The following is a 14,373-nucleotide window of genomic DNA, read 5'->3' on the forward strand; positions in this document are numbered from 1 at the left end:
GGTGTTGACGATACGCAGAGGGTCAAAAGATGTATTCATTGCTTGGCGTTGTGATAGGAGGTTCTTAACAACTGGTATACTAAGGTACGTGATTAAGGCAGCAAGGGCGATGTGCATCACACTGCGTATGTATTGACCTGTAAGGAATGCATAGTAAGTAAGAGAAGAATGAAAGATTGGTTAAAATTGTGAGCAATTATTGATGGAGAAATCATAGTTTATGACACACGAGGCAAAATTTGTATACTACCTGATTGAAAGTCTGCTCATTGATAGTCTGTTCATATTCATAGTCTATTGATAGTTCATATTGATACTATTAAGGCATTGATAGACTGCCTTAATTAAGAGCCTGCTTGATTTCTGCCAGTTTGATAGTCTGCTCAATTGATAGTTTGCTTATATTGATAGTACTGGTATTGGGTATTTATATTGCGCCTTTCACTTGCGGTTATGAAGCGCAAGCCAAGCCTCAATAATTCAGAAAAACAATGGTAGGCATAAAATCAGTCATTATTCAGGAACCGGAAGCATCACAATAGTACAGTCACACAAACAACAAAGACAAATAAACAGATTACAACATAATCTGTTCATTTGATAATTTTCTCACATTTAGTCTGCTTGATTGACTGTCTGCTATACAAACAGTCTGCTTCATTGATAGTCTGCTCATAGATTCATATTAATGTTTTTTGTGTGCTGGAATTTAAAAATTACTACCAGGGAGCATGATTGACTGAATGTCAGGAGTGCCAAGTCTCCCGGAAATCGCTGGAGTCTACCAGAAATCGGGACAACCTCCCACACTCTGGGAAAAAGTTTACCTGAGCGATAGTGAATGCATATGGACAGATTGTGGACACTATAATAATCTGGTCTGAAAGCGACACAGGTCTTCCTCTTAATTATCCTACAAGAGATCCTGAAACTGTGGACCTTCCCTATGAGATCTTACTTTCTTAAAACCTGAATATTTCCCTTCACTCCCATTAAAAACCAAAGAAGTCGTTCAACTCAGTTTTTATTACACAAACTTCATGTTTATTTTTAAATACTATGCATCTGCTGTTTGAGCTGCTGTTCACTATTATTCATATTTACTGTTTTTGCAATCATACAAACGGCCGCAACTGGCAACAGACTCAGCTTCATGTGTACTGTTTGTTAAATTGCATCACCAAGTTTTTGGAATTCATTATTAAAACACATTCACTGCCGATAGTCATCTGTTTATCATTATGGGAGTGATTGGTGCAACTTCAGGTCAGGGGTTTTAAATTTCTCACCATGCTTTTCATTTTTGCCTTTGAACAAGGAACTTTACCTACATTTATCTCTCCACCTAGGAGTATAAATAGGTGCTTGGTAGGATGTTGTGTCACTGAATAAGCCCTCTCGCCAGGATTTATTTAAAGAATTTCAGGAAATTTTGTCCATAAAATTTAACGGGTGGTGCGCGAACATTTAAAGGGTGGATACATTTTTGGTACGGTACTACTACTATGGTGTTGGAGACGACACGGCATGACCGGTGTCTCACAGTTTAAATTTCATTTACTTGATACCTCTATTTTAATTTATCATTGCAAACAATATATACACTTAAATTATGAAGAAACAGAAACAATTCATGAGAACTTGTACCTACAAGATGGAATCTAAATACAAAGATGCATACACTAAGTGTTGATGGGGCTAAAGTTTTGAACATTTTCAATCGTAGTATAATTTCTTCTATAACGATACAGTACCATTAGTTGTTAGTAAAAGTTGAAAAACCATATTTTCTTTTTTCTTTTCTTTTTTGGAATACTCAGCCAAAATTCTCTATAAACAAACGTGTTTCATATGAAATCCACGTAAATTCAATTCAAGAGGCCTCAATGTTGTTTTATCAATCACCGTTCATAAAAAATAGATGCTTCCCTGAATATTGCGATCGGCACGCATGTAGGGTACTGAACGTGCCCTACCTACTAGCCAATCAGGGACCTCAATGAGTTCACATTTACCTACTTGCATGCACAAGCGGAGTACAAAGACATTCTGCAGTTGGGGTTGCATTGAAGGTGGTGCCTCGCATATATGCGATTGAACAAGCACTGTTCCCCATGAGAACATTATGGAACTGCCTGCAGTTCAACACTTAGGTATTTATTGTAAGCCTATCGTTTTGAATAAAATACACTTAGTCCGTATTTCTTAGTGTGGCGCTAACATTTTAAGCGTGGCAGTCATTTCGTTTTTTTCACCCAAGTGTGGCGGTCCCACTACGCTTATAAGTATAGCTGAAAGTGGTCTGGTCTGAGCTTTATTATATTGCAGTATGACTAGGGATACTCCTCAGTGAGTGAAAGAGGCCAGTTTATAGATCCATGCTAGGGTTAATAATGTTGTAAGGGCTTTGAGACTTCCTTCTATAAATCAATACTATTATTATTATTATTATCGTTAGTGCAGTGGCGGATCCAGGAACTCAAAATAAAGGGGCCTACGGAGGGACTTTCACAGGTAGGTGGTCTAGAAATCTAGGGTCAAGGTAAGAAAATTTATGACAGTGGCACCTCTAGATGGCCGGAAATGGAACTCTCAGACTTAAATTTATATGTAATTTTTCTACATTTTTTATAATGTTGAAAAATTGAGCCTAGCCAGTTGGTCCCACCTCCTTGAATCTGCCAATGTAGTTGATTATTCTTCCCTAATGTTTAATTTACCTTGATGAAGCTGCTGTATATTTGATCTGCTTTCTTCCTGTATCTCTTTTACTTGTGCTATAACACCTTTTGAAAAAAACTTAGCAAAGAACTTATCGTCGAAGCAACAGATGCTTGGTAGTATAGTCAACCAATTTAAGAAGCTTAAGTTGCCGCTTAGAATCAATACGACCTACAACAACAATTTGAAAAAAATAGTGGTAATGATCATGAAAATGTAAAACTCCTTGGTTTTTATAATACAGGCCAATTTGTGACTGCCCTGTTGTATGTTGACCAAAATTAACAGTGCATAATATTGAGTGTTTTGATTAACACTTTTCATTGTTTTGGTGGTAGTGTGTAGGCACTGTAATTCAGCCTATTTATTTGATATGGTTGCATAAACTATTTTTTATGATATATAATAATAATATGGATGCTTACACCTTTTTTTATATAATATATATCTTGAAAATTGTTAGCCATGATTTTTGACCAATTTTAAATGTTTTTTTTTTCCTTTTAATGTATGTTACTGTCAAAACTAGTCAACAAATTACAATTATTACTACATCGTGATGTATTGCAAAACATTTTACTTGTATCTAAAAATATTATTACCCAATACTGTACCTGGAAAAGCACCTGAATAGTACCCCCAATCATCAATGTTGGTCTCCACGGGATGATCAGTAACCAAGGAGCACCCAGCTCAATGAAATGGTTTGAAGCGGTCTCGAATTGATGCATCCAGTCGGGAGACTGATGCAAGTAGTAGCTAACAGGATTAGGCACTGGCTGCGTCTACCAGAAAAAAAATCATTTATTTTTATGTATTTATTCTAGCAACCTTATTTAATTATTTCCTATTTAATGAATGGAATACAAACTTATATTTTTTCCTTCTTATAAAATTTTTTTGGTAAAAAACAATCTTACAAATTGCATCACAAAAAAAAAATACAATCTGATATTCAATTTTTAAAATTGATACATATTATTGCAGCTTTAGAATAAATTTTAATTTTTCCAAAGAAATAGAATTTATGCATCAGCAAACAAATGCCAAATACCTGAAATTGATGGCAGCTGCCAATAAAAGCAACTCTAAACATTAATTCTGCCACATTTAGACACCTATCCAACAGGTTATACAATATATTATGTAGCAGGAGGGTGGGGTATTTGTAAGGAATTTCACAGTTTATTTTTAGACAAAGCTGACATGTGTGGAAGGAATGGAGAGTGTTGGGTACGAGTTTAAGTTGATTTTGGCTAAAAAGGCTATTAGTAAGGTATTTTATATGATATAGACAATTCTGCCTGGTACAGGTGAAAGAGGAAGGGGCATAATTTAAACTTAGGTGGGGAAATATGTTTCCACTCACATTTCAAGCATTATTTTATACGGAAGTGTTTTTCCATACTACAGTTAAATTATGTGATATAAATTTAATACACACCACAACAAATTGTATATAAAATATAAATATATAACATAAAGAATATAATCAATGCTAAAAGTAACATGTATTTCTATACATCAATCTGTTTCTAATCAATCTATTATAATAGGTGATTTCAATTTCAAAGACTTTTACTGCCATAGTGACAGTAAAAAAGCATTCTTTTAATTCTGTATCAAAAGTACTATAAAGGGAATTAAATAAATTTATAGCTACACGTAAACGAGACCTACTAATTTCTTTATAGAAGTTTCAGTCATAAATAACTAGTATGCAAGTACTTGCAACATCAATGCATCAACAGTGCACTAGTCCCACATTTCATTAAAACAGCATTTTTTTGCTTGAACAAAAGCATCATAATTTAAAACGGAAATGAGCCGTAAATCAGTTGGGAACAGCCAGCTAATGTATGTCGATATAATCAAGAATTTGTATTTTATTTTTTGTTATTGATATTGATGATGTTGGCGTTGTTCTTATGTTGTTAAGTGTTAATAAATAACAGCAATAATAAATAAATAAAAATACAGTAATAATAACAGCTTTAGCAATAAAAGAAAAACAATAATAAAAATTATAATTATAATACACAATAATGATATATTTTTTATTATTTTTTTAAAATTATTTATTTAGGCACACAATACATGTGCCAAGGATTGTCAATAGCGAATATACTGTATCACTGTCCTACTTGTAGGTGACAATCCCTTACACAAGACACACATACACACACGATGCTTTACACAAACTAAATCTCAATATGAGATTTAGGGAGTGGAGTTGTTTTGGTCGTGAGAAAAAATCCTGCAACACTGACAGGAATTGAACCCAGGACCCTGGGATTGGAAGGCAAGCATCTTAACTACCAAGCTATTCAACTCCACTACAGCATGACAATGACAATACCAGCATCAATATAGGCCTACGCAAACACTGGTGACCTTACTTCGTAGTGGTAGTTCATACAGGTAAGATCTCTCCAGCACTGATCACCGCGTATCTTGATCAACCCCTAAACAAAGTAAACACATTAACACTTTCCATAATAAACTAGAAAGTAGAAGGGACACAAGCACTTAAAGAAATGCTAAAAGTGTTATGGATTTTACAACTGTTCTTTCCTGTACTGTATCCACACATTTTTTAGTAGTAAACAACAAACATGGAAATTGGCACACAAAGTATTACAATTTCTTTAATGGCTTTTGTTACTTGTCTGAGCTCGATGTGTGTGAAGAAATTACAATGATAATAAATTTTTAATAATACAGTACAGTATACATCAATTTAAATTTATTGAAAACTGTTAATAAAAAAGATTATACTTTATTAATACTAATGTAGAAAAATAATGTTGCAGTTGGTATGTAATATAAATTGTTATGGTGTATCTTGGTATACATTGCACCATGGAAACATACTTTTATGGCAACATAGTAACTTGTCAACATTACTTAATAGTATCATTTAAAAACATAGCATAGCAACATGGCATCCTAGCAACATTGAATCATAGCAACATATTATGGAAACATGATAAAACATTGGCAACTAGTATCATAGCAACATAATGTTTCCCTTACCGCACCAATCATGATCCTAAAAATAAGCCAACGAAATCCTAGCAATGTAACCAAGGGCGTGGGTGTCCGTCTTGGGATCTCACGCAGCGAGAATAAAGGGCACATAAATATTGCTAGAAATCCACACTCTAATAGTTGAGACTCCCATCCTGAGGCAAATATTAAATACAATTATTGACATAGCTGTATGAATGTAAAGCTCCCTCCACACTATCAAATGTTATGTGACAAATAAGGGGCAGCACCAGGAATTCACCGACGAGGTGTCCAACCGCCTCGACAAGGGGATCTACACCCCGGGAAAGCCTAGCCCTCCGGCGGGGAAACAAATAAATTCTTCAGGAAATTTTTGTTTTTAAAATAGAATTTTGTGTTAATTATGGGATTCTTTATTTAAAAAGAATAATTTGATAGAAACCCATGCAAGTTAAGAGCCCCTCCGCCCCTGACGGAGTACTAGTTCCCCTGACGGGAGTACTAGTTCCCGTCGGGAGTATTATCCCCTGTTGTGGGTACAAGCCCCTGTCAGAGAAGAGCTGGCGCCACCCCTGGAACCCATCACAATATACAACACTCACACATACATACAGAAGCAATGATTGCATTAAAAAGTTTTTAATCCTTAAAATTTGACAGCTAGTACGGCATGCTTGAATTGTACTTTTGGCGCTCGAGATTGGATTTTTCCCCGACGACCCTGCTGGAAATTCAGGGGGTCCTGAAGTCCCCGATAGGGGTCCTTTGCCCCAGAGCCCCTGCTAACGCATAAAGTGCAAAATGCTGGCGCTTCGATTCCATAGACGAACAGGTACTCAGAAAACGGTGATCAAGACAGTGGCCACCTAGAGATTAAATGCAAGCCTGACCAAAGGCAAAAAATAACAACCTGTACTGATTAAAGAGTATCATATTCTACAGAGTATCTACAGTATTCTATATGCCCATACTTGGGTGTATGACATCATTATGGCCATACTATGGCCACATCACACAAATTTTCACATGAAATTTGATAGTGTGAACAAACTTTAAGCCAAATTTTCTTTGACAAAAACACTGTTATATGCCCATCTACAATCATGATGTGTCATAATGGTCATCAATTGATGTCATGACCATATTTAGGCATGTCACATGTTTTGGTCAAATAAAATGTGATAGTCTGGACAAGGCTTTAATGTTGGACTACCTGTGTAGACTATTAGTAATTAATATTCATATTCATATTTAACTCACTTTAATTTATTGTTTTTATACCTAAATATTCAGTTATCCAATATAGAACCTATGTTTATTATAGATCTTTAGCAAGGCATTATGGGTAAGGGTCACTGTCATTTAGTACCCATGCACATTGGTTCTGTAATCCGATGGTGATTTTTTGCGATTGTTATAGCATTTTTATTTCCTTAAATTCTATAATTGGAAATAATGATACAAAGCATATTGTAAGTTCCGATGCATATTATGTAAATTTGAATTTCAAAAATTAAGCAAACAATAAATATTAAAATTTAAATATAACTTACCAAAACCATACCTACAAAGGAAAAAGAAAAGTTAAAAATTATTTTTTGTGCTGTTATATTTTGCTTCTATGAAGCCCATAACCTGACTTTTGCGAAGATGAGTCCTGTTGTAAAATGTAATGTTAAAGTTTCCTTTCTGAATTAAAATTTGTACCATAAATGCAGGTGTTGAAGCCACTCGATTTTAGAGACCTGAACTACTGTATCAACAAGCAGTTTAATATATTTTTATAATTTTATGAAACATAATTTAACTTTTTAAGGCAATCTTAAAAAATATAATGATGAAAATGTTTGTAGTGGTTGGTCAAACTTGCCACCATAAACTATTACAATTGTAATGGGCATGCTAACTCAAAATCGACCATGTAGAGATGTACATCGATCAGAATACACTCAACGGTTAAGCGCCTTTTAATCGCTGGCAGAGGCTATCGTTACACCAATCTTAAATAAATTACTGATACTGATTATACAGTATGTTTATCCAATCCATTCAAGCACATGCTATCAGAATTCGGAGTGGAGTTGAATAGCTTGGTGGTTAAGATGCTTGCCTTCCAATCCCAGGGTCATGGGTTCAATTCCTGTCAGTTGCAGGACTTTTTCTCACGACCAAAACAACTCCACTCCCTAAACCTCATATTGAGATTTAGTTCGTGTAGAGCATCATGTGTGTATGTTTGTCTTGTGTGTCGTGGACTGTTTTATGTGTACTGGACCCTCTGGGAGAACAGTAATTTGTTACTGAAGAGGAAACCCAGTATAAAGAACAAATAAATAAAATAAACAAACTGTTTTAGACTGATGTAACAACCACTTCCTTTAATTATTTTGTTCTTGTTTATTTAACTGTAAGTAAATGAAAGTAGTATACACCATTCATGATGAATTGTAATCTAATTTTACTGTTTCTTCTTCATTTCCAATCAAATCACTTGCTGTTACTCACCATCGCTGTCCAACATTCACCAGCGAGTGGTAAAGAATCCACAACCCAGCCATCATGATCATGTTGGCGCATCCTGTGAGGATGATGAACCCAGACAACATCAACCCGGCGTATGCAATGCTATCCAACCAATAGTCAACATTCTTCCATTCAGTAAACCAAAGTAAGGTTGGGCCGAAGTTCAGGCCATCCCATAAGTTGCCATTCACATGGTCACTGAGCCGTTTCATGTACAGATTCGCCGGCAACAGGCCCTTAGTGCCGATGAGTTCCTTGTTTTGATGTAGTGCAACCAGATATGCAACAACTGCGATTTAAAGAAAATAAAGATTGGGTGATGATCTGGAAGGGGGATGAAATATCATACTGTACATATAATAATTCCAATATTTACATTTATTGTAGAAGATGATACATAGTGAATGAAGCTCCCATATCGGAAGCACCCAATTATGGGCATCTGCAGAGGGAGATTATTTGTAATAATCACTGTAAAATGGATCGGCCTATATTTAAAATTTTGATGGTACATGATCTAAATCATCAGTGTGGCTCACAGTGTATAGCAAATTAGAAAAGGCTCATTCCAATGTCATTCTTTCAAAGGATTTTCATCCATGTAGCTTTCATATTTTTGGCACAACAAAAATAAATATAACCCAGACAGTGTATTAAGATAGCCTTTCTGCTTCCAGTTAGGGCCCCGCCAGCGTTTCTGCCAGGTCCAATGCAAACATTGCAAGGGGTCTATTGTAGCCCCTAGCTAGGCCTAGCAGCCTTGCCTAGCTACTGTAAATTGAAGTACAGTCCTACAAAAAGTACTAATAATAATGGTAGATAGGTGGGGTCTAGAGACACGTTTCAGGTTACAGACATCATTATAGATATAAGGCCACGGGAATGAAAGTTGTAGGTTTGCGTCCACCGCCCGCATGCCTAAAAAGCTACCGCATGAACATTTTCATTATTTTGAAAAAAAATATACTTCGTTTTAAAAAACGGACTTTCTAAGTCGTAAACAGACAGAAAAACGATCTATTCATCACTGATCACTCGTCGCGAACACCAAGCAAAGGCAGCCCTGGCCACATTGCACCATGATCGCCGATCACTGCTGAGGTCATTTACGGGTCAAATCGATCTTTCTGACCAATAGGAAATCTCGTATGTTTAAAGAGGTCTTAAATGTAGAAAAGGATCTGTTTTATAGGCTAGTGTACATTTATGAGTGTAAGCATTGTTTCTTGGGAATAAATGTAAAATTACCAATGCCGCGGCTTGTGGACAGCATTTATAAAAAAATAATGAATAATGAAAAATGAAAAAATGCCTCATGTGTTTTCAAAATTTTTCGGACGCAAACCTACAACTTTCATTCTCGTGGCCTAACCTATAACTAAATTAAAATTTTTACCAGGTTATAGACTATTTATTATATAAAATATAATTAACACGTTGGCTACCAGCGACGAGTATACTCGCCCACAGGGTGTTGCTAAGGGCGCCAGGAACGAGTATACTCGTCAAAATCGGGGGAACATTCTAGCGTTTATAACTTCTTTGTTATAAAATGTAGGACCACAGACTCAACGGCTGGTAGTTCGGGGAAGATACACCTAGATGATAACGTACAAATGACTGTATGTTTGTTGTGTTATGTTGCCGGTAGTACTCTCGAGCGGTACAAGTGGGGGCGCCCTTTGAACATATACCAACCCATGCAAAAAGAGGACAAGATAACTCGCACTTGGCATAGTCAGTAAAAAGTTCTATCACAGTGCCATCGACAAGTATAATCGCTCCCTATATTTTCCAGCCAATTTATTAGACACATTATTTTGATGATATATGACTAGATAAAATTTCAAAAAAGTATGTTTGTACATGTAAACTTGTTTTGGCACACGGGAAGGAACCGTAAAAAAGGTCTGGCAGTCAACGTGTTAATACTATGTTATAGTATAATTGACATAAGATCACTTCCTTTGATTACTGAGTATATGTTTACAGCGTGATTTATCAACTAAGACCCGTGTCCAAATGTTAACTTACAGTAAATAAAGGCCTGGAAACGTAGGAACACAATGCGGGTTAACCAGTAAGTACCAGACTCTAACTCGGTATTTTGGTTAATGGCAGCACTCTTTAGGGATTTAGCTACTTTCTGATCTTTTATATCATTTTCGTCAAAGCTATTATCCCGTAACTTGCGGTGTCGGATTGATGAAACATGATCCTCCTTCCTCCTTGCAGAAGAAAACATGGTAACGTTCTAGCATGTATAGAGGGCGTACGCTCAGTTTTTCAGTAAAGACAAAATTCACCGGGCACGAGGAACTTGTTTAAATTCATAAGAATCTTGCTCGTTATTGGCGCTGGCTATAATGAAAAAAACAGGAAGAATGCGTCATTGATCAACATCAACAATCAACACTTCAATTGTATAGACCTATTGAATAATTGATAAGTAGGGGCCTACCTAATAGTAAGGCCTTAAAAAATAAAACTTGTTTGTTTGCTTTCATACTGTAACAATTTGAATACAGGGCGGGTTGGAAAAAGTTTTTCTTTTGTTGTAAAATCATAGAAACAGTGAAAACTGCGCGATTTTCATTTTTTTCACCGAAAAAAACAATCATTTTTTTTCCGTGTAACATTGATCTGTGTCCAAAATCGACGAAAAAACGATCATTTGATCTTTTATACTAAAAGATCATTTGATCTACTTATACTAAAAAAACAAAAAAAAACAAAAACAAAAACGTTTTTTGAAAAAAAAAAAACAAACAAACCCGCCCCTAATTTTTAGGATTTTAGGGGCGGCGGATGATGGCAAACAAACAAGATTTTTTAGGCCTAGTGATAATTATAATGAATGAATAATTAAATGATTTGATATAAATAAATAAACAATAAAATACGAATATACTAAAATAATAAAATAATGAATGGTTGTATGTATGTATGAATGAATGAATGAATGAATGAGTGAATTAATTAATTAATTAATTAATTAATTAATTGATTAATTAATTGATTAATTAATTAATTTTAACACCAAATTTAATGAAAAGAAATATAGAAGTTGTTGTTTATCTAATCTTAACTAATTACTCAAGCATGGAGATTAATAACTTTTCGACTCCATGATACTGTGCTCTTTGTTATCATAATTAGGTGTTAATCATGTGACTGTTTAATCCTACTTCATTTCACCTTGTTTTCTATTACATGTTAATTTTTTGTTCACTTGATCTTGAAAATGCGTCCATGATGGACACGAAACGTCGATTTTTTTACGGTCAATAAATTTTCTGTTAAAGTTATATATATATATAGTAAACGTCTGTTGATTAGTAATTAATTAATTAATTAATTGATTGATTAATTAATTAATTGATTAATTAAATCGATTAAATTGATTCGATTGAATAAATTTGATTAAATTGATTAGATTAATTAGATTGATTGATTAGATCAATTGATTAAATTGATTAGATTGATTAGATCAATTGATTGATTGATTGATTATAATTAATTAATGGAGGGAGGGAGGAAGAAAGAAAGGAAGGAAGAATCAGTAATTTAACTGTTCCCTGGAAGAATGACTAAATGAATGATGAATGAATGAATGAATAGATAAACTTTAATCTTTTTTTAATTTAATAAACTTCTCAAAATGCAAAAATACAAAAGTGAAGGAGACGAGCCAACAGGTGACGAACACCTCTACAAGGGCTCGCTCTTTACAAGATACCGGTAGATATTTATTGGAAAGCACTTTGTAACAGCGGCAACCAACTGTGCATCCAAAACAAATAATTTAAAAAAAATAATAATAAAAAACACAACAAGGTCAGCAAGATACAGGCTTAAAATATGCAACAATCCTGCACAAAACAAACCGAATACAAAACTACACACAAGAAACCAATATAGAAATCTGGATATAAAAAATGACAACACAAACACGAAAACAATAAAGAAAGAAGAAAAATCATTAAAATAATAAGGGAAACAAGAATTGCTACAGTGAATATAAAAATCACTTAAATAGAAATTCCCAAGGTAAACCTCAAACATAGAAATATGCAGAATATATTTTTTTTAAAGATGAAAATTAAAAAACAAAAATCAATAAGGCAAAATAAAGTATTATAATATAGCATATGTATAATTGCCAGTAAACAAAAACAAATTCACCTCAAACAAAAAAAAAAATAATAATAATAATAAATAAATAAATATGTTGTTTACAATAAAAACCAGACACGGAGAAAATAATAAATAAAATAAATAATAAGAAAGATAAAAATAACAATCAATAAAATTGGCATCGCCAATTTGAGACCAAGGTAAAAGTATAATAAGGATTAAATATACTAAACATCGTATTGATGTAAAACTCATGTAAATATTGTTTGAATGAGGAGACCAAAGGGTTACAACGAATATGGTGAGGAACCTTATACCACAAATTTACTATTCTTTGAAGAATGAAGATTTGTGAGCTTCGGTTAGAAATGGTTGAAGTATGAGCTGAGGTTATCAAGGGACGCTCGTGTGTGAGGACGGGCAGATGGCCAAGCGGGGCATGCAGACAGGTAGGTACAAAATTAATAAAATATCCAAGATTACTTGAAAATTAGTGGCGATGGACTGATATTTTCTGTTATAAGATCTGCACGTTTTCGCAGACCAAATAAATAAGTATTATTAGACCAATGAAATGTTGGTATTTCCTAAGAAATATTTATGATGAGGTATAGTAAAGAAATCATGTCACGATTGACTTATAATAATGAATTATTAACCATCATAATTAAGTATAAAGGGCACTTTTAACTTTTTTTACCCTGTGCTGTTTATAAAAATGGTTCTTAAATCAACAAAACTATCCGCGGCTGTAAGACGTTTGTAAAACCATTTATTAATGAGTAGGGAATCTTTCATTTAAACAAAGCTAACAAAAATATGGCAGCAATGTACAAAATTTGGTAAGCAAAGAGGTGCTAGAAAAATACGCCGCTGCTAAGGTAATCAGTCCAAATTTTAAAGGAAAAGGGCTTCAAGAACAAAAAGGACAACTGTAAATCTGTATTGATAGGCCTAAATTTTTAAGCTCTCCTAAAATGTCATCAACTTAATAAAGCAAACAGAAGAACAGTAATTATAAATGTGTGCTGGTAGTGAATTCCAAAGTGTAGGTACGGCAAAAGAAAAAGGTTTATGGCCAATAGATTTTAAGTTAATAAGAATGTGCGGGAACGGAGAGCCAAACATTATCAGATGATCTTAGAGTGTTTATGTCTAGGAACATGAATATAGATAGGTTGCTTAAACCGAAGTGCTTAGTGTTACGACATCCGCACAGTTTTACAAATTTACACTAATAGGTTATACATATACAAATGAAATGATTCGGTACACATAAAATCATGTAAATACTTGCTCTTTACTGTAGCTCTCATCGCTCAGATGATATCATCAGATCCAAAGTTAAAAAAAGAATAAAATAAGTGATCGAAGTAGAACTGCGCTTTATAAATGCCCGTACCAGTACCAGTACCAGTATAATGTCAAAAGCAATATTCCAATGAAAAATAGTGTAACGGGCCTCTTTACCTGCCAAGTTGGCATTAGACGGGGGTGTATTTCATCCACTGTCCTCTTTGCAATTTTAGTTCCGATGAGGAGCTAGGAGTACCCTGATAATTGATTAATTAATAGATCGTTTTATGTGGACTGCCGTTAGGGCCACTATAAACACTCTGCTGATTGATTAACAGATCATTTTTTATGGGCGGCCGTTACTCTACTGCCTCTATTATACCATATATATATTCTTAATATATTTCCTCCATGATTATACTACCCTCATCGGATCATTCGATTACGATAACGAGGACTTGTTTATTAACGTTCTTCACTTGAGATTTATAAAAAAACTAGATTCAAGATTCAAATAACTTTATTGCAAATTGAAGGAAAATTTGAAATGTACAGAATAATTCAATGTAACAATATTAAAAATGTTTAAAATATTTAAAATACTCTAGTAAGTTTGTCGAAATAAGAAAAGAGGACACATTACAAAAAGGGCATAAATAAGGGAGACATACAAATGGGTAATTA

The 14,373-nt window shown here is 34.2% G+C and overlaps 1 protein-coding gene across 2 annotated transcripts in view; it reads right to left on the bottom strand.

The window, feature by feature from the left end:
- Positions 1 to 10,548, bottom strand: part of LOC117117529 (lipase maturation factor 1-like) — a 15,470-nt gene extending 4,922 nt beyond the window's left edge. Inside the window, exons 1-7 of one of the 2 annotated variants that reach the window (XM_033261844.1) lie at positions 10,291 to 10,539; positions 8,239 to 8,545; positions 7,287 to 7,297; positions 5,758 to 5,906; positions 5,121 to 5,186; positions 3,336 to 3,506; positions 2,721 to 2,892 (exon numbers count right to left, since the gene is read on the bottom strand). In XM_033261844.1, coding sequence (XP_033117735.1) covers positions 2,721 to 2,892; positions 3,336 to 3,506; positions 5,121 to 5,186; positions 5,758 to 5,906; positions 7,287 to 7,297; positions 8,239 to 8,545; positions 10,291 to 10,501 — 1,087 coding nt within the window. In that variant the 5' untranslated portion in view covers positions 10,502 to 10,539. Of the gene's footprint in view, positions 1 to 2,720; positions 2,893 to 3,335; positions 3,507 to 5,120; positions 5,187 to 5,757; positions 5,907 to 7,286; positions 7,298 to 8,238; positions 8,546 to 10,290 lie in introns of both variants that reach the window. The other variant, XM_033261845.1, reaches the window with a different exon arrangement.
- Positions 10,549 to 14,373: the final 3,825 nt, after the last annotated feature.

Source organism: Anneissia japonica, unplaced genomic scaffold (assembly GCF_011630105.1).
Source record: "Anneissia japonica isolate Jap-2015-1 unplaced genomic scaffold, ASM1163010v1 scaffold288275_len480233_cov166, whole genome shotgun sequence".
NCBI classification, from domain to species: Eukaryota; Metazoa; Echinodermata; class Crinoidea; order Comatulida; family Comatulidae; genus Anneissia; species Anneissia japonica.